The sequence below is a fragment of the Syngnathus scovelli genome, chromosome 17 (genome assembly GCF_024217435.2).
Source record: "Syngnathus scovelli strain Florida chromosome 17, RoL_Ssco_1.2, whole genome shotgun sequence".
Lineage (NCBI taxonomy): Eukaryota > Metazoa > Chordata > Actinopteri > Syngnathiformes > Syngnathidae > Syngnathus > Syngnathus scovelli.
Genome location: NC_090863.1, coordinates 3592473 through 3611495, shown reverse-complemented (window position 1 = coordinate 3611495; position 19023 = coordinate 3592473). Strand labels below are relative to the sequence as shown.

The 19023-nt window shown below is 44.7% G+C and overlaps 2 protein-coding genes and 2 long non-coding RNA genes across 11 annotated transcripts; 2 read left to right on the top strand and 2 right to left on the bottom strand.

The window, feature by feature from the left end:
- Positions 1-728: 728 nt before the first annotated feature.
- On the bottom strand, positions 729-15268 carry chd8 (chromodomain helicase DNA binding protein 8). Of its 3 annotated transcripts, XM_049746420.2 has the most exons (41): positions 15154-15268; positions 13083-14119; positions 12656-12961; positions 12405-12518; positions 12149-12322; positions 11820-12049; positions 11623-11734; positions 11321-11530; positions 11161-11229; positions 11027-11082; positions 10830-10947; positions 10467-10550; positions 10244-10381; positions 9940-10061; positions 9143-9386; positions 8897-9073; positions 8657-8800; positions 8401-8499; positions 8163-8322; positions 7790-8000; positions 7520-7715; positions 7233-7403; positions 6872-7162; positions 6557-6777; positions 6251-6453; positions 5957-6113; positions 5787-5876; positions 5213-5316; positions 5007-5130; positions 4857-4932; positions 4505-4779; positions 4160-4392; positions 3432-4073; positions 3251-3354; positions 2869-3081; positions 2763-2777; positions 2525-2617; positions 2316-2429; positions 2110-2211; positions 1921-2025; positions 729-1789 (listed from the first exon to the last, which is right to left on the bottom strand). In XM_049746420.2, exons 2-41 carry the CDS (start codon positions 14016-14018, stop codon positions 1406-1408), a joined length of 7617 nt encoding a protein of 2538 aa, XP_049602377.1. In that variant the 5' UTR covers positions 14019-14119; positions 15154-15268; the 3' UTR covers positions 729-1405. The 3 variants fall into 3 exon arrangements, with proteins under 3 accessions (XP_049602377.1, XP_049602375.1, XP_049602376.1); XM_049746418.2 differs by having other exon boundaries at positions 11820-12322; XM_049746419.2 differs by lacking the exon at positions 2763-2777 and having other exon boundaries at positions 11820-12322.
- On the top strand, positions 4746-5711 carry LOC125984572 (uncharacterized). The gene is made up of 2 exons (XR_007486999.1): positions 4746-4807; positions 5623-5711. It is a non-coding gene; the product is annotated as an uncharacterized lncRNA (long non-coding RNA).
- Positions 15269-15414: 146 nt separating the features above from the next.
- On the top strand, positions 15415-17499 carry LOC125984562 (uncharacterized). Of its 3 annotated transcripts, none has more exons than XR_007486987.2 (3): positions 15415-15554; positions 16308-16429; positions 16966-17499. It is a non-coding gene; the product is annotated as an uncharacterized lncRNA (long non-coding RNA). The 3 variants fall into 3 exon arrangements; XR_007486988.2 differs by having other exon boundaries at positions 16859-17499; XR_007486989.2 differs by having other exon boundaries at positions 16308-16454; positions 16859-17499.
- On the bottom strand, positions 16046-18882 carry cbln12 (cerebellin 12). 4 transcript variants are annotated; one of them, XM_049746531.1, is made up of 5 exons: positions 18722-18882; positions 17793-18279; positions 17229-17348; positions 16943-17168; positions 16046-16365 (listed from the first exon to the last, which is right to left on the bottom strand). In XM_049746531.1, the coding sequence occupies exons 2-4, from the start codon at positions 18048-18050 to the stop codon at positions 16971-16973; spliced, it is 576 nt and encodes a 191-aa protein (XP_049602488.1). In that variant the 5' UTR covers positions 18051-18279; positions 18722-18882; the 3' UTR covers positions 16046-16365; positions 16943-16970. The 4 variants fall into 4 exon arrangements, with proteins under 4 accessions (XP_049602488.1, XP_049602486.1, XP_049602487.1 ...); XM_049746529.1 differs by lacking the exon at positions 16046-16365 and having other exon boundaries at positions 16520-17168; XM_049746530.1 differs by lacking the exon at positions 16046-16365 and having other exon boundaries at positions 16520-17168; positions 17793-18315; positions 18722-18875.
- Between the last annotated feature and the right edge of the window lie 141 nt (positions 18883-19023).

Genomic DNA, 19023 nt, shown 5'->3' with positions numbered 1-19023 from the left:
CAAATAGTCATGTTTTAGATTGTTTAGGTAGGTCATGAGTTCCCATTTTGCTTTCTGAACGATCCAAAGCACAGGACTGTAACTTTTCTGACATTTATTACAAGTCATTTAAGCCCTTTGGTCGGAGAGGATGTACAATATGGATCATGCGTTTACTGTTGTAGTTTGTGTCTCCAAAATAGAAGTCTTGTCGACGTAAAGCATCTTTTTTTTTTTTTTTTTTTAAGTCAGTTTCCTAGTACAAACGTGGGTACATATGGGGAAAAAAAAACACAGTTTGATGCTATAAAATATTGCTGGTCAATGGTATATGCAAACTTTCCCAATGTTTATAATCGGTGTTAATAAATTGATATTCACAATTCACGGCCCAGTCCGCAGGGGAACTTGGATTGATCTCTTAATATTTGGATGCACAGGCAAATTAATTCCACATGAAAGTTAGTGTTTAACGTTTATGTGTAAATTTTACCCACAAGCCCCAAACATCCCTACATTTTTTGCAAGTGTACACAGTGGAATAGTATCCAAGAATATCAATTTAATTTTACAATGCTATTTTAAATATGCATCAAATACACAGGAGCAAAGCCTCCATATCTTATAACATACACTAGTTATCTTTAATGGAGCGGGGGGGGGTCTCATGTCACGACCCACATAAATGTTGCTTCCAGGGAAAGTAAACCAGCAACTGCTTGGCGAAAAGGACAATAATACACACAGACTTGCCATCACTGTAGTTTGCTGTAATTCAGGTCACAGATCATAAAACAAGAACAGCAATTCATTTGTCATCTTTGCACCATAAGACACAAGTTACCTGATCTACATAATACAACACAACCATCCTTTTTTTCCACTGCCTCAGTAACTAATGCACCACACGCCCTCTCCTTCACACAGTTAAAACATTAACAGTACACCCAAAAATTGGAACCCCTTGTATTTCATATACAGACTTGCTTGGACTCGGGTGATGTGAACCCACAAGGCTAAGAATGTGTTGGATGCCATTTGATTGCGTATATTTATTTCATTGATGTTTGTCGAGGACCCAAATTGAAGTTCCTCCATAAGAAAAGGTTATCTACAGCAGGAGGCCCCCTTTTGGTCACAGCTGGGAATGTGATGTGAACTCCTCAATTTAGGAGTGATTGGAGCAGGTTGATGATGGGCCACAGAGTAAAAATGAAATTTGCCGTTTGCTGCGGCTACAGTGGAGGACTAACCGAGAAGAGACAGATTGACGAAAAGGTGGGTGCAAACCAAAATCCACATATAAAATAAATTTGTAATGCATAAAAGCAGCAACACAATTTCATGTATAAGGTAAAAATAAATGGGGGATAATGACGCACTTTCAGATGGGGTCTAATTCCTTTGAGAATGGGGGGGGGGGGGGTCAATCCTCTGAGCTAGATGATGAGTTAGAGTCCTTCTGTGTGATGATGACGTCATCTAATAGGGCCTCTTGATCTGAGCTGTCATAGTCTCCTTGGGAAAGGCTGTCACCAGCCTCAATCTTAACAAAGTCCGGACTGGTGAGGAAGTGTTGGGAGGTCTCCAGGTCCTCCTCGTCCATCATGTAAGCTCCATCCGAGACCAAAGTCTCCTCTTCCACTCCTTCCAGGTAAGGATTTTCAGGTGTTGGCTCTGGAGTGTGGTGGTGTTGGTGATGATGGTGGTGGTGGTGGTGATGATGATGATGGTGGCGGTGACGAGTTTTCTTGGGGATGTCCGAGTGTTCAGTCAGCAGTCTATGGAAGAGCGTTTCAGGCAAAAAGCCCTGCGAGAAAGAAATGTGGCACATAAATCTTGTAGGTAGCTTCATGGTATTTGATGTCAAACAAAAGATTTGCAAAATGTTGGTTTCATATGCATGTACTGTTGATTAAGAATCAAGAATGCCGCACGTACAGAGTTCCGAACTGTTTCCGACCAATCGGGTGCGACAACTAAATCGGCATTTTCTTCTAGGTATTCTCTCAGATCTTGCAGCATCGGACAGAATGCGGCGCCGATCTTAAGTGGAGAAACAAAACATTTGTTAGCAGAAAATCTCAACAGGTGTGAATGAAATAAGTATGTTCAACCCAAGTGTCTGACCTTCTTTCCTGTCCGTATGTTAATAAGCTTGACCTTCTCATTGCCTGTCAGGGCTTTATCTGCCTTCCTCCTCCTCTTTCTCTTGCTCCTGTTCACAAGAAGCTGAAGAGAAAAGTATGTGACCCCAAATGCCATTTTGCTCCTCGCGTTGCTCTTTGGAGACCAGAGAACAACAAAACGTCCAATGCATTGATCATTTGTTGTACCTCTAGCATGTCTCCCTCCACTTCATATTCTGGATTTTCTTTCAGCCAGGTGGGAGGGTCCCGGCGTCGAGGAATACGCTCCAGTGGGTCAAGGAAGCCATCTGGGTCTGATAACTACAACATAGAAGAATGGCAGGCAACAAGTCAGCAGTCAAAAGGTGGTGTGGTTGTCGCATCTAAATGCTTTTTCATTAAGATGATCATTGAACCTCCAGTTCTTTGCGCCTCTTACGGCTGCTTTCGCCCCCTGACCCGTTGGGCATCAGTGCCTGCTTCGAGAAGGTCAGCTTCAGACCCTCCTCCTGGTAAAGTGACAGAGATGTATTGAGCCATAATAAACACCACCGCTGCTGTCGACGAAAAACTCACAAATAAATAAATACTGATCGGAAATGAAAAACCAAAAGAGATTTGAATTTTTGGGCTAGTTGGACAATGTCAACTTACAAAATTGAACATGTTCTGTGGAAAAAAAACAAAAACAATGACCTGATGATGATGATGATCAGGATGATACACAAAGCGAGACCCTAAAGATTAAGTGCACAATGACCTTGAGGAGTTTGACGGTGAATTCTCCATCCTCTCCTTCTCCTCCAGGAACACCGATGGGTTTGCGGCCCGCCCGAGCATAAGCCATTTCGTCTCCCTGCAGCTCGGAGCTTTGGTTAATGTGAGTTTCAGACACGTAGCGCCGCCCTGACGGCCACTGCCCGGTGAGCACCAATGTGCACAAACTATCCAGACGGTTGATCAACACACGGTCCTGAGTTTGAATGAAAGACAGTCATTAAACATCAACCGCCAGCAAATCATGTGTGTACATAGATATAGCTGTAACTTTCCGAGTCATTTGAAAACAAATTCCAAGATGTTTTCCTGCCAAATAATTCCAATTCCACGGTTGGATTATTTTTGAAAAGCTCCATATTTACCTTGGGCCAGTCTACTCTGATAGGATCCGCAGGCGGAATGCCATCCTGAGACAAGGCCATTGAGAGTAAACTGTTTTCTTCATCGACATCACACGTCTTCGCACCTAGAAGAAAACAAAGAGCAAACAAAGTCTTATTAATGTGTCTAACTGTGCATTGTTCTTGTCCAATCCCAACTGACCTCCACCCGCTTCTTCTTCACTATCTCCGCTGTCATCACTGCTGCCCGATCGATCAGATGACGACGAACCTGAATCTGAGTCCGAATCCGAATCTGACCCACCCTCTTCACCTCCTTTGCTTGCTCCCTTGTTTTTGTTCTTCTTGTAGCTCCAGCTTTGCCCTCGTGCCTTGCCATCATGGTGAGTCAAAGGCGTACTTTGCAGGTGAGCATTGATTTCACCACCTAGCAAACTAATGTCCATTTCTTGTCCATCCTCCTTCACATCCGGCACCTCTGCAATGGACTTTGGCTGGTTGAGGTGCATGACGGGTTGGGGTTGGGGCGGAGGCGGGGCTTGCTGGTTCTGAATGAATTCATCTCGGGCCGCAGTGAACGTGAACTGCGGGTCTGGGAAGACCGACAGCTCGGTGCGGCTGACGCCGTGCACCGCTGTGCCAAGCATCAGCTGACGGTCATGCTCCGGAATACTCCACCAGGTGGGCAGCTCGGAGGTGCGGGGTGCTAGCAGCAGACGCTCTTCCAGGGAGGGGTGCGGAAGGACTCGTTCACGTAGGCGACGGAGGAGGCTTATGCGATACAGTGTGCGGGAAGCGCGCTCCTCTGTGATGGGGGCCACAGTCTGGGGAAGCGGTGACAAATCTAGGGAACGTACATACAGTTGTTACATTTTGGCAGTGCCTCTGCAATAAATGTTCATATTTGAGTATCGGGGTGGCTGTAGTTACCCTCCTCCCGGCCAGGACGCAGATGGCACACTCTCCGGCACATGGCTACAAAAGAGCGGAAGTAGCGGCTAAGGCTTTCATCTGTTTTTTTATCCAGGCGTGCAAAGGTGCGGAATCGCGCCCATTCATAGTCTGGTTCTTCGCCTTCAACAATGCCAGGCTCCTTTTTCATTGTTTCTACACCAAAGGTTGAGACAACTCGGTAGAAGTCACATTCTTCTCTGCGTGTCCACCTGCAAGAAAGGAAAATCGAATCGTGACTTCCATCCACCAAGGGAAATTCATTGGTGGCGTTGTGTAAACCAACATGCATTTTTGAAGAAGAGACATTTCAAATCAGTATACCTTTGTTGTCGCTCCTGTCGTGCTATCTCTTTCAGCTTGCTGGCCTGCTCACATCTCCTGCGTCTGCGATCGCCCTTGGCCTCCGCTTCAATTTTCAGCTGCTCCTGCCTGTAGCTGCGCTGGTAAGCTGTGACCAACCGCCGTAAGCGTGCGGTAAGAGAGGAACTCGAGGGCCAATCGCAACCGCTCTGGTTCTGGTTAGCAACACTTTCTGTGATCACTGCAACCGCCTTGTCTTCAACAGAGATGTCCTCCTCCATCTTCATACCGTCAGACTGTCAGAAGGAGTCATTAAATAACAATGTAAGACACTTAATTGTCGAAGCATTTCACAGCAATCTCAGAGGTATACCTCATCATAAGAGTCTTTGGGGAGTCTTGATGCAGGCTTAAACTCTGGGTCCTCTGAGTATTTATCATAGTCAGCTCTGAGCAAAACAAATAAGTTAATCAACAAGTCACAAGCATGTGTCATAAGTCGTAAGCATATGTCATGACTCACTCATCTCCCAGCTCGCCATCAGCAGTGTGCTGCTCGGCATCAATAGCCTTGTCGTCTGGGCGGCCCACTCTCTCCAGGAAACAGAGACGTGGATCAGCACGCATGGTTGTGTACATCTCATAACCTAGAAACAGGGTGACTGCTTTCATCTCATGCTAGCAGCAGTAGTAAGTTCGGCCACCCGAAATTCTCCAGAACATTCTTACCGTGTTTAAAGACACCAGCCAGCAGAGAGCGATCCGCCTCACCATCCCACCATGTTGTAGGTACCTCTTGCTGCTCCATCTCTGGCATCCAGATATCCACATCTCTGAAAAGAAACACATTAGTTCTTCGTGTGTCTCACGGTAGCTTTTATAAGATTAGATTCTGCGGTGAGCAAAAACATTAATATCACATATTAAAATTAGAGTGCCAAAACATCCTCTTTTAAAAATATTTGGGGAAATAAAAAGGTTTCTCCATTGAAGGCAATGGCCTTATTTTTTAACAAAATATAGGGTATTTCAATGAATAAATGTGCAAGTCAATAAGTAAATGGTAGCAATCTTCTCCTGTTTTAATTCTTAATAAGTTGTATCGCATCACTGGTGAGCTATTTTTTTTTTTTTTTTAGGAACACCCATGACTATTCATGTTGTCCTTGGAGCCAGCGAGTACCTGCTGGTACCATGCTTTTTTTTTTTTTTTTTTCAAGCGACTGGACTCATTAACTTCGCTTGTTCGCCCATCTCTGTAAGCAGTAATCATATTGCGCCCTTTATGAATGATTTATTTTACCTAATGTCAGCCCCTTTTAGGACAGACTCAGCATGTTCACCAATCACTTCCTGTTTCAGATAGTACAGCATGCGCACCCTGAGCAACACCCTATGAGAGAAGAGACGTGGAATAGTAACATAGCAAAAAAGTACACATTTGCAGCAAAACAACTTTGATGGGCCACCAACTTGTTGCACTGGTGTTTGAGATGTTTGCGGTAACTGTCATCCAGCAGCAGCGTGTCTGGGTTGTACTTGCGGATCCATTCCACCTTCTGCACATCAAATGTGCTCTGAGCTTTTACCCTCTTCCCTTTTCTACCTCTGGGGACTGGGATGGAAAGGCCTGAGGCAAACAACAGTCAACTCAACCAAGGAGAGAATTTCTGTGACTCCAATAAAAACAAAACATCAAGCCACTTGAGCTACCTTTTTTTATATGACATGCAAGTTGAAACTTTTAAGCCATGATCATTTTCCTACCAGAGTGGTTGAGCAGTGTTTGGGGTTCACGTCCGTTCTCTGGTGGAGTGATGAGTTCCCAGATGAAACTCTTAATGTTCTCATCACCACGATAGTGAAGAAGACAAAATACCAGGATGACACGGCAGATTGTCTCCACATCGCGCTCGCTCAGACGCCGCTTACATCGGGCATGAGAGAGAATGTCCCTCCAGCGGCCCCAACTGGACAATAAATAAATAAATACTTGTGTCAACAACCAAGTCACAATGATAATTAATGTTATAATAAAGACCAACATAATCTAAGGAAGCCAAATGTGCATACCCATAGACAAGCAGATGTTTTTCCACACGGAAACAGTCAGTGCGACCGTAGCCAACTCCAGTATGGCGATCAGCACGTCGGGAAGAGCGAGAGTGTCTGGAATTCACAGGTGGGTACTCTTCGTCACTGTCAGCATCAGTTAGTTCTGCACCTTCTCCTCGCAGAGTGGAATATTGCCGAGTCTGCTTGCGCACTCTGGGAGTGTCAATAACAAGTGTGTTCTAGGGATGAAGGAAACAATGACATGTTACTCCCAGCAAATTGAGAGAAAATACAGGTACACAAAACAATTTTCCCAAGTGACAATCCGTTTACTTTTCTGTTGATGGTGTCCATGTCTATGTCAGCTTTCTTGGCCCACTTTTCCCAGAATTCCGGGTCGTCGAGGGCAATGTCATTTCGGTTCTCGGAGGCCACAAAGCTGGCCTTTGAGAAGGTGGAGCCCTTGCCCTCACTCTCTATGGTGATGGTGGTGGCTCTGCGCTGGAGGATCTGGTCAATGTCTTCCTCACAGAAGCGGCTACCCTCGTCGTTCTCGTCCATAATGGCGGCGTAAGCGCCTTTCCTCAGCAAGTCTTCAATCTCCTTCTTCGAAAACTGCTGGATCTGGTGGAAGTAACAACATTTTGGAAAAAAAGTCATCCATAATATAAATTGTAGGTGATTTTCTTCTTACCCCGTTGACATTACTGTCTTTATTGCCACTCATGCTTTGCAGGACAGCACGGTCGAGACCCAGCTTTAGACTGGCTTTGTCCAACATTTCTCTCTCGTAGGAATTCCTCGTGATCAGACGGTAGACTTTGACTGCTTTTGACTGGCCAATACGATGACATCGGGCTTGTGCCTGAGGAAGTTTTAAACAAAAAATTACTCTTTTATTATGGTGTCGATCCGTAAAAGGAAAAGAAACAAAACCTCCAAAACCGGTAATGTTGGTCTGAACAGCAGTTGAATATGTACCTGCAGGTCATTTTGAGGGTTCCAGTCCGAGTCAAATATGACGCAGGTGTCAGCCGCGGTGAGGTTGATACCCAAGCCGCCAGCTCGGGTACACAGCAGAAAGACAAAGCGGTCCGAGTCCGGCTTGCTGAAGCGATCGATGGCAGCCTGTCGTAAATTGCCACGGACTCTGCCATCAATCCGCTCATACAGGTATCTGGAAAGATTTGGAAACAAGAACTTGAAAAGACACGTATGACAAGCGGAGGAAAATAAGGCAAAGCCTCCCACCTCTTGTTGATGAGGTAGTCCTCCAGAATGTCTAAGCAGCGCACCATTTGAGAGAAGATAAGGACTTTGTGACCACCAGCCTTGAGCCGTGGCAGAAGCTTGTCCAGCAAGACGAGTTTTCCGGCTGACCGAATTAAAGCTTGCAAATGGAAGTCTGGAGCCAGAGGGTCATAGACTTGCCGTAACTCTGCTACAATCTTCTCCTCCGCACCTTGTTCAAAAAGACATGACATCATTGGATGAAAGGGATTTCAAGTTAACAACATTAGCACCAAGGACTTGTAAACATATGATTCCAAGTTTATACATAATAAAAAGTATTTTTCATTTTTACGTTTGTATAAAAGCGAGAACTAAGAGCATGTTATAATACCGTTGATGAGGTAAGGGTGGTTGCAGCACTTGCGCAGTTCCATCATAGTGTTGAGCAGATTGGGGACATTGCTGTTACTGTTTGCTCCTAAACTGAGAAAACTGAAGTTCCTCTCCAAGATGGCCCGGTAGTACTTTTTCTGAATATCCGTCAACTCAACCTTAGAGGAACGCAAAAGGTATGCTGAGACGGTTGCATAAGGAAAAATGATCATCATGCATTAAGAACATTGATTAACCTCAATGATTGTCTCCTGTTTGGGTGCCAAATTCTTCTCGACGTCCTCTTTGAGCCTTCGCAACATCATCGGCTTCAATATAGCTTGCAGTTTCTGAACCTGAGGGGTTAAAATAAAAAAGGAGAAAAATAGAACATGCTCAGTCACAGCCAAATTTAAAATATCTAATATGAAGTTATGATGACAACTATGGCTTATACTCTTATAGTCACAAGAATAGTATTGAATGATCGATCATATATCAAGTATTTTGCACCTGCTCCTCGGTTTTGAGGTCTCCAAATTCCCGAAGAAATTCAATTTCAGAGGGGAACTGTGCGGGCTCCAGGAAATGAAGCAAACTGAAGAGTTCCTCCACAGTATTCTGCAGAGGAGTTCCAGTCAACAGCACCTTGTGCTCCTAGGGGCAAAAACAATAAGGTGACTTCCAAATCAGAGACTACTCCCTGCTCGGTCGGCATCATAGGGTTTCATGATTCTACGCCAGTCAACGCACCAGTTCCAACATTTTCAAGCTGTCCAACAGCTTGCAGTTACGATTCTTGAGGCGATGCGCTTCATCGATGATCACGCAACGCCAGGATATCTCCCTCAGCTCGGGGCAGTCAGACAACACCATTTCAAAAGTTGTGATCAGCGCATCAAACTTGTACGCGCCCGGGATCAAATGTTCCTGTGCACAAAATGGCGACATCAATTAGAAACCGACAATTTCAGTCCAATCAGTTCCTATCGAGCCTACCTTGTCATCTTTACAGTACATCTCGTACTGTTGGATCATCTGCCTGCTGGCCAAGCTGCCGTGGTAGACGATGGCATTCATGTTGGTCCATGTGGAGAATTCTCTCTCCCAGTTGGTGATGGTGGAAAGGGGGGCAATCACCAGGAAGGGACCCTGGATCCCAGTGGCATAAATCTCAGACAGCAGAGTGATGGACTGGATTGTTTTGCCTAGACCCATTTCATCTGCTAGGATACAGTTTTGCCTGAAACATAAGGTGGGAGCAAAGCAAGGGAGAATCGTTGAAAGTAAAACAGAAATATTTCAACATTTTCTTCCCTCACAGTCATTCAGTACAATTTCCCTTAAGAATATTCTTTCAAGGTAAATATGTGCCGTTATTTTCCGCATTCTTGATTTTTTAAAATTATTTTATTGCCACTTATTTACAGTCAACTGTTTGTGGTCAGTGAAATATCCAACACTGAGGTGTTGCTTGTTTTTTTAAACAAATAAATGTTACAATACACACGAGTTTCTTACTAATACGCACTGACAGTCACTTTGCAGTAGTTACATGTACTCAGGCTTGAATGAAGGACATTCATGTGTTTTTCAAGCCTAAAAACAACATGCACAGTTTCGTCTCCTGTAAAAGTAGGTCGTGACATAATGACGTGATGTAGGTACCAGCATAAAATCAGTTGAGAACAACTGCCCTAAACCAGGTCACCCGTGTAGAGTTGCCAAATACGACTTCTTAATGTTTGACTGGCATTTTGTTATATTTTGCAGACACGTCATGGCGTGACACGTACCTGTTGTACCAGTTGAAGAGCAGCCAGTTGACACCCTCCAGTTGATATTCTCGAAGAGTGTTGCCATTCTTGTACTCTCTCGTCTCCTCCAACTTCTTCCACGAGCCAGCCTGCGGCCGCGTCTACAGTAGGGGGCAGCGTAAAAAAAAATAAGAGAATCACCGCAAATGAACATACACACTGGCCATCTGTGTTTAGTCTTTTGAATGTTGACGAATGACTGGAGCCAATCCATGTCATTTCTTTCCTAGAACCTAAGACTGGAGGACAATAAATTCTTAATATCTAGCACTTCAGTCCTTACCATTTTCTTGAGGCGAGGTTGTCGGGTTTGGATTTTCTTAAACTCTTCAACCTTGCCCTCATCCACATCCTCATTCAACTCCCAGGTTGCATCTTCATAAGGCAGAGAGCACCACTTAACCAGGTAGTAAATCACTGGCTAAAGGCGTGGAGCAAAGAGTCGTAGTTAATAACGATGCAAGTCATTTACATCATTCAGATGATAATCGTGTCGTTTCTTCTACCTCGCCATTGTCTTTGTCTGTACTGTGGGATACATCCAGAATCCTGTCCACTTCCACATAGTCGGGATTAAAGACCTCCTCCTCCTGAAGACAACCAGAGCCAAATACATTCAAATCATTTCAATACAACAGCGGCAGTAAACAGTAGGAGGAAAAAAGAATGTGAACCCTTGCAACATGATAAACCACGTAGAGCATTAATCCCGCTTATTTTGACAGTGATTGTGTGCTTATTGACCACATTTCACCATTATGGACACATTAATTTATGCAGATATTTAAGTTCAAAGGGTTCACATAATTTTTCCGCCTAATGTGTGTGGTAGAGAAGCTGTAACCCAAAAAGTACGTCTGCACTCTCACCTCATGGAAAAAATGCCTCATCTGCGCATGTTTAGTCTTGAACCTTTTGATCTTTTGATGGATCCTCTTGTCTTTCTCCAATTGCCCCATGGTGGCCCATTCGCAGTGCAAGTATGAACTGCAAACAACAATGTGAACTTGTATTCTAGTCACATACTCTAAGGCCGCATTTTGCTTGTCAAGGACGTGAGACTTACTAGTTCTTGTATTTGACAAAGAATTCCTCAAGATTGGTGTACTGGCCTAGGGAGACCTAACAAGAAAACACCATTGTTTTAAAAGTCAATTTGAAATGCAACAGTGAATGAGAAGTACAAGCACAAAAGCATACCTCCTTCTTTGTTACTCGCATGGAAAGAATTTTATCTACAATGGCAGCATCCTCCTCACTTGGGTTTTCCTGCACAGATAAAAAAAAACAAACATGACATTTCAATGAAGGGAAATTCAGCATTTTCAGTCTCGTCTCAAAAGTGAATGACTCAACACACCACAAAGAACTGCATGCCAGGCAGTCCGTCACCATGTAAGTCAATGCCCTGGTGGATGTGGGCCGCTGCCGGTGCCGCACTGATGGAGGCCACGGCCGCTGTGGTCGTCGTAACGTCAACATCCTCCTGCTCGTCCTCGTCGTCTGTTATCTTAATGTCCAGGTCCTCGGTGTACTTCTTTCTGTTCACCACGCGATTAGAGCGCCTCTTCTGGACAGAGGAATTTTTCCATTTTCATGATTAGTCAATTTAATATTATACACAATATCCCTTGAGGACCGTTTTCAAATGCGCGTTCTTACCATGATCAGATCTTCTTCGAGTGCAGCAGGTGAGGGAGGACTCAACTCCCCATCTGAATGATCGGAAGATGGATTCCTTTTTCTTTTCTTTGCGCCTACAAGTGTAATAGTGCTACAAGAGGAACGAGAAACGAGAAGACATCAGTGACTGGTCATCCAAGGATCAAGTTAACATTTTCCCACAGTGCATCTCTTACTTTATCTTGGCTTTGCTTTTGCTCTTAATGCCACCAGCAGGTATGGTGGTGCCGCCACAATCGACAAGCGTCCCTCCGGCTGGCTTTGCTTTGCCTTTTTTGTCAGCTGCTCCTGCACTTTTAGATAGCGTTCCGGCAATTACAGGACTTTTCTTCTTGCTCCCTCCCCCGCTTGTCTTTTTCTTTGCCGACGTGACAACGGTCACAGTGCCTCCAATTTCTGGTGAGGTCTGCGTGGAAGGAAGTTCGTCCTGGTTGAGTACTCGTGGCAAGTTCTTCTCCCCGCGCGCTTTTGCCCTCGCTATAGCTTCGGCCACAATTCGATTTGCCTTCTCCTGCTTGCAGAGGATCTCCACGCGTCGCACAGAGGATGAATCGCCAGGGGCCTTGGTGATGCGGATAGCCTGCGTTGCCGTGGTGGTCGTACTGGAGGGGCCCGCTGTTGAAGCGTTGACGACCTTTACCACTGAGACAGCCCCACCGGCTGTAGCCGCCGCGCTAGTCTGTATGGGCAAATGACATGATGTTGCTGTTCCACTCACATGGAAAACAACTATCTACAAGTCGTAAAAAAAAAAAGATCACCTGTGGCTGCAGAAGCATTTTGAGAGGCACTGCAACTCTCTGCCCTCCTTGGCCTTGGGAAATCTGCAGTACCTGCGGGCTACCAGTACCGCTTGCTCCTGAAACCAACTGGTACTGAAAAGTGACAAACGTAAGTCACAAACTGCTGGTCAACCGTCACACTAAAACAATAACTTCGACTGGCTTTCAAAAGTATGACTTAACATATTGAATGCTTTTCATTTTTGCAATGACTAATTGAAGGCTTTTACCTTAACTCCTCCTTGCTGGTTTGGCTGCTGTTGCACCTGCAACTGGATTGTAAGGACTTTGGGCTGCCCTCCTGCTTGACCTGCAGCCCGGGCCTGGGTCAAGGCTGCCAGCTGGCTTCCCTGGAGGACCAGTTTACCTCCCGGGAGCTGTCCCAGTACTAGTCTTGTTGGAGCTTGGACCTGTGGTTGACCTCCTTGAACCTGTGTGACCTGAGGTTGGGCTACAACAGTTTGACCCATTGTGGAAACGGCTCCAGCTTGCGAAGGCTGCTGGAGAACCAGGGTGATTCGTTTTGCTTCACTCCCCTAAAGTCACAAACACAGTTCATTAGTAACATTGCAATCATGAGCGAACAGGCCATATAGCCAAGTGTGATCGCAAACCAGTTCAACCTCATTTAACAGTCCGACTGCAAGGAGCACTTACTGGGGTTTGGGCCTGCATGGCTGGCTGGAGTTGGACCTGGTTCTGAGCTTGGATTTGGATTTGAGCAGGCTGGCTCTGGGGCTGGACTTGCACTTGAGCTTGGGGCATCTGTGTTTGCATCTGCACTTGGACCTGCTGGCCTTGCTGGGGCATGGAGGTGAGCAGCAACTGTTTCACTGGACCATTGGGGGACTGCAGCAGCCTCTGTACACCCGCAGCGCCAACCTTTACTTGAGTTTGTCCTGTGGTCGTTTGGTTCAAGACCGCTCCTCCTTGTAGCACGGCTGGTTTAAGCGGTGAGCCAGACACCAAACGGATGACTTTGCCACCTGTAGAACTTGTGGCTCCTGGTAAAGTTTGGAGGACCTGGGCTTGCCCCTGGGGACCTTTGAGAATGACAATCTTCCCTCCCGCTTGCTGCGTGAGAGCAGATAGCTGCTGGGGAGTGAGCTGCTGGGCGATCTGGGCGAGCTGCTGAGCAGCAGTGGTGGTGGCGGCTGAGGGGCTGGAAACAGTTAGCGGTGAGTTAAGCAGGACAGTGCTACTGCTGACCACATTGGTGTTGCTAGCTATGGATACTGTGGCATGGGCTTGAACTTGAGGTACAGTATCAACAACAGCAGGAGCCTGGGCTACAGTGGGAAGCGTGGCTAAAGAAACAGTCTGAGCAGTCACCACTGCTGCCGTCTGCTGTGCGGGAACTGGAATGGATTCCTGTGCAGGTACGGTGGCGGTTGTGGCAGGAACACAAAGGTCAGCGTTGACTGGAAGGTCAGGCGTGGGCTCTGATTCAACTGGTGGATCCACCTGACCTAACGCCAGCTTAAGAGCCTCTTCCACTGGGTCTGATGAACCCTGAGAAAAGGAGTCATCGGGGATAGCGTCCAGGTTAAACAGGGGTGTGTCCTCAAAGAGGTCCATTATAGGGTCTGCCATCTTGCCCCCTCCGCACAGGGAGATGGGCACAATGTTAGAGCCGCTCCGAGATGAAAGCTAAATTGTACTCATCCAGTTCTTCAAAATGTCAAAGAAAACACCTGGAGAAGACAAAGAAAACAGACATCAATTAGACCAATTCAGCTTGATTTCAACATTCGCTCTATGATGTGTTTAGTGATAACAAATAATACATGCATAATGAATGAGCACTAATCAAGCCATCCATTGGTTTCACCTGTTTTTGGTATAAGACTGTTGGATTTTTCAATACAACAAATATGCATACTTTCTATCAGATGCACACAATTCATGAGAAACCCTCTGAAAGGATCAGTACATTCTATTTCTAATGTTGAAAATACCGCCAATGTGTTGTAATCATACACACAGCTGTGCTCATAAGTTTACATATCCTAGAGCATTTTACAAATGTGCATTTTACAAATGTGCACCCCTCATTAGAAAAACTCTTATTTTCAAATGAAACTATTTCAGAATAGCGCAAACATTAAACACACCATCGCAACAAAGTAAATAATGTCATGTTCAATATTGAGGTTTAAGTAGACTTCCCCCCCACAAAGGCGATACTTCTCATTATCTACTATGAGCACAACTACGTTAAGTATCAAGTAGCTACAACTTATTCAAAAAATAAACTACAGCGTCAAATATTTAGTGATTCGGAAGTGTTGGCATTGAAATAGGGCGAGAGGAGGCAGTGATGGAGATGTAGGATGCTTTCCTCTGCTCACATTGCAGTCTGCCTCACAAAACCGTCGGTTAGCATTAGCATCTACCGTCAAGATGTGCCTATTGCCAAAGCGTGTGTGCAAGCACTTGATATATTCACTCAAAACCACGCCGTGTTATATGTTTGGGACCGTTAACTGGCTTCTGGCTCAATTACAAGCGACCATCAAGTCGACCGGACTCTTTCAATCTCATCAACAAACCCGACCAAACCAAAGCAACGTGCCACAATAACCATTACCCGTCAACGTTCTGACACGGGTTAGGCCGCAATACTCTTTCAGTTGATCTGCGTCCATTTCTCGGTGAAATAGCCAAAAATAACGATCGGGTCCGCTGCCCAAAGGCTCACAGTAATAATTCGGGGCGCTAAATTTACCTTTGCATCGACACACATGGCTTTCTCCGTCTCACAACACAGTACGATTACAGGAAACGGCTAGGGAAGAGCAGGAACTAACATTCTTGCCCGAGAGCCCGTACAAAGCCTGCCTCGCGGACTCTAACAAGCTACGATTGGTCCATTTCCTTCTAAGCCGGAAGCACTCGACATTCTCATTGGTTGTGCTACCCGTCATTCAAAAAGTGGTCGCCGTTAGGCGGGATAAGAGCGAGGTTCGGTTGAGGAACAATAAATGCGGCCTAGCTGAGCTCATTTGACTGAGTGAGTGACCGTGGTACTGTGTTTTACTGTCCTCAATGCTTTTGTGAGAAGCCGCTGGCAGAGAGGCTGAATCCATTTAAATATCCCGTGTTTTAAAAATATCAAAGTTATAACAGGTAATTATACCAGCGGTTCACTTTTATAATACATCGTCTCTTTTGTAGCATTTTTAATAAGATGCTTGCGTTGATCGTTATAAAGAGCAAATAGAGCCCGTGTGATATCGAGCAATTATTTAACGTCAGTATATAGACTCTGACTTTGATGGATCATTCCCTACGAAATTCTGAAAATTACCTTTCGTTTTTCGGGGTACCAAGCATTGAAACGATATTAGTTTCAACGTTCCGTGATTGGTCGATTGGCTCCCTCTAGTGACGGAACACTGCCATTATGGTGGGACCAATGAGTCACGTAATCTGGTGATAGTACTGTTGTTGTAGAATAATGTGACAAATATGGTAGTCCTTCAAATAATTTCTAGACCAAGGGTAAGTACTCTGTGAAAAAACTACTCAAATACTAAGTAGGTAGTGCATAACAATATCACGAACGAATTAATTATTCATTAAAAAAAAGTGAAGTCAAATTCAGCCACGAGAAACAATGAGCCCAAACAAACCTTTATATCATACCACTTAATGTTCATTTCTATTTATAGTCGGTCAGGAAATCTGTGAAAACTGACAGTTGTGCAAAGTACCATGTACCATGTTGTTACTTTAAAATGCCCATACTAAAAAAACTTCTCCTTAAATGTTTACCATTAAATGTGGGCTCATATGCGGATGAATGAGAGGGAGACAGCGATTGTGATGACAAAGCAAGCAAGCGTAAGTGACTACATGTGACAATCCACTCTTTATCAGTGGCAGCCCTGCAGAGACGAACCTTGCTGCTCGCCAATGGCTCCATCTGTCTGCGGCCCTGCAAGAAGGATATTTGCGTTTCACAGTACTGACTCTCTGCATGACCCGTGCTGCACTGCAAGGTGCACGCCAACGCCAGCTCTGCTGGTGGGAGCTATATTTACAAACAGCTGCTGTGGCAATGGCTACAGTACCATGAGAGAGAGGCATAATAATATTTAGCCTGATCTGTGATTTGTTTATTGACGCACAGATAACATTTAATAACGACATATACGCAAGATTAAAAGGACCTACTGGCCCAACTAGTATATTTTAATATAAGTTTGTCGTAAAGATTTCTGTGTAAGTAAACATCTGATGCAGGCATAAATAGGCTTAGCAATGCAAGATAGCCATAACAGCACTTATTCAAACATTTAATAATTACCAGAGAGAAAAAAAAATGATCACGATCAATCGCAAAGAAGCCCACAATGCACAGGGTTACTTTCAACTTTTTGCTCAGCAATATAAATAGCAAAACAACACCTGTTCTATTTTGTCTTCAGGACGGAAGAGTTTTGCTTTCTGGAACATTGCAGGAAGAAGGCAAAAAATGTTTTTTTCAACTCCAGCAAAATTCCTTCTCTCACCATTACAATCATTTGGCTTCCAGCTTGCTCACAAGGGGAAGACCAAGAACCCAGAGAAGGTGGAGTATTTCCAGCCTCCCATGAGGTTCCCCCTCTCAAGTCGAAGGTAGGCCTTATCCCCTTTCTCCATGATCACCAGACCAGCATTTGTGGCTGCTTCCCTGGTCACATCCTGGTCCCCGGCGAAAGCGGAAATCATCGGCCAGCCGTTCACCATCAAGCTGACCTGGAAGAAATCATTCCATGCTGAACCTCAGCAGCTGCATGACAGCTGAGAGTGACTTACCTGAATTGTCTGTCTGTTGTAAGCTTTCACAACATGAAAGTTGAAGCTGTAAACACCTCTCCTCGGTGCAAGGAAGATGCTGCTCTCCTGATCAAAATGACTGCCCACATTCACCAAGATCTGAAAGGAAGGGTCAAAAAACACTGCCTGACTTGTCTTAACAAGTTACAAAATATTACACACATTCAGTGAGAAATGACATAATAAAATATCACAGTGAATAAACAACTCGGCCTGCAACATTTTTATGAAATAAACCTTCTAAATGAAATTATTACTTATTTTTATTATTTACTATATATATATGTATTAATTATTATGTGGTCAAATTAAGAGACCACTTTTGGGTTGAGATTGTTTATGACACTAATGACACAAGAAATTGGTAAAAGAGTAATATTAAACTGAATTACTAATTGAACATGTCTCAAAAGTATTTGTATTTCATTCAAATGTTCAAGAGTGTGTTAAGATTGGCTGGGATCTTTTAAAAGGGTAAAATAATTAAAAAAGCCCACCCTCGTGCATTATTTTCATGTAGCTAAATTTAGCATGCACACTTACATTATCAAAATAGATGATCATTGTGCGATTGCTCATATCCGTAGGCTCGTGGTTGGTCTGGCGGCTGGCGGAAAAAGCCACTCGGCCGCTGCCCGAGCGAACCGACATGCCCAGGGCGTTCCCGGCAGGTTCCGATGAGGGTGTGGAGTCACATACCACTAAACATTTTCCCTCAAGAATGATGGGTTCCGTGTCATTCTGCCCGTTGGCCCGTGGTGGCTCCCACAATAGCATCAGAACCAACATTATGGGATGCATGACTGATTCTTGTCTGCTTAGCCAATTCTTGTCGATCGTTAAAACAACACAGAGCGACCCGTCACACTTCACAGTTGTTCATTCCTCTTTGAGTTTCTTCCGTGCCAGTCCAAAGTCTCAAATCGCCGTGTCAAAAGGCCTCAGCAGAACAGTGACAACGTGACCTCTGCTCCCTTCAAGTTGACTTCCTCAGCAAAAAAAAAAAACTGTCAAGGCAGTTGAAAAGTATCTGGGGATGAGGAGAGTTTGACAAGATGAGCAAAGTCTTGATAGCAAAGAGGACGGTTGCGAAAGATGGAACACAAGCAGAAGGATGCAAGACCAAAGGTTGGGGGGGGTGCAGAAAAAAGAGGGGGTGGAGGAACAATTTCACTGAGTGACCATCTGTCTTCTACACTTTGCTCCTTCCCACCTAACGCCGTTCGCTCAACATGCATTTCCTCACACGGCGCAAAACACATTCTCACTTGTGCACTTGTTTCACAGCGCAAAGCTAAATGCGGTTTTCATTTCTCTCCAAGCTTTGACTATTAGGAGTATTTCTAAAGACCTCAAGATGCTCTCAAGTTCAAACACATGCTCTGCTTGTTTTCATAATTGAAAACGACGAGATACAAAATATTAGAAACGTTATTAACACATTATAAATAATTTAAAAAAAAGAGTATCACCTGTATCCCTCTGAGAAATCTCGTATACTTCAAGCAGTGAGATATCGTGGACAAATAGATTTGTTCTTCCTCCTCGTTCTTCACATAATTCCACAGAGCAATCAGATCTGAGCCAAGACAGATATGTGATCATCTCCCTTTTTGTTCATCTCTACCTCACTGTGCCACCCCCACTTTACCTCCGCCTCTCTCATTCTCCATGCTACATCCGCCCACCACCGCCACAGTGAGATTTCAAAAATATTAAAGTAATTGAACACCAAGGCCGTTTCAATGGAACAACTTGAGTGGTTAAGTGTGTA

Excerpts from the sequence above, each read along its gene's own strand:
- cbln12 (XM_049746531.1), bottom strand. The coding sequence starts at position 18,050 with ATGCATCCCATAATGTTGGTTCTGATGCTATTGTGGGAGCCACCACGG. Across the intron at positions 17,349-17,792 it reads TGATCATCTATTTTGATAAT|ATCTTGGTGAATGTGGGCAG; the intron begins GTAAGTGTGCAT and ends CCTTCCTTTCAG. Across the intron at positions 17,169-17,228 it reads ACAACAGACAGACAATTCAG|GTCAGCTTGATGGTGAACGG; the intron begins GTAAGTCACTCT and ends GATTTCTTCCAG.
- chd8 (XM_049746418.2), bottom strand. The coding sequence starts at position 14,018 with ATGGCAGACCCTATAATGGACCTCTTTGAGGACACACCCCTGTTTAAC. Across the intron at positions 12,519-12,655 it reads ACCAGCAAGGAGGAGTTAAG|TACCAGTTGGTTTCAGGAGC; the intron begins GTAAAAGCCTTC and ends GTCACTTTTCAG. Across the intron at positions 8,500-8,656 it reads ACCTCAAAACCGAGGAGCAG|GTTCAGAAACTGCAAGCTAT; the intron begins GTGCAAAATACT and ends TTAACCCCTCAG.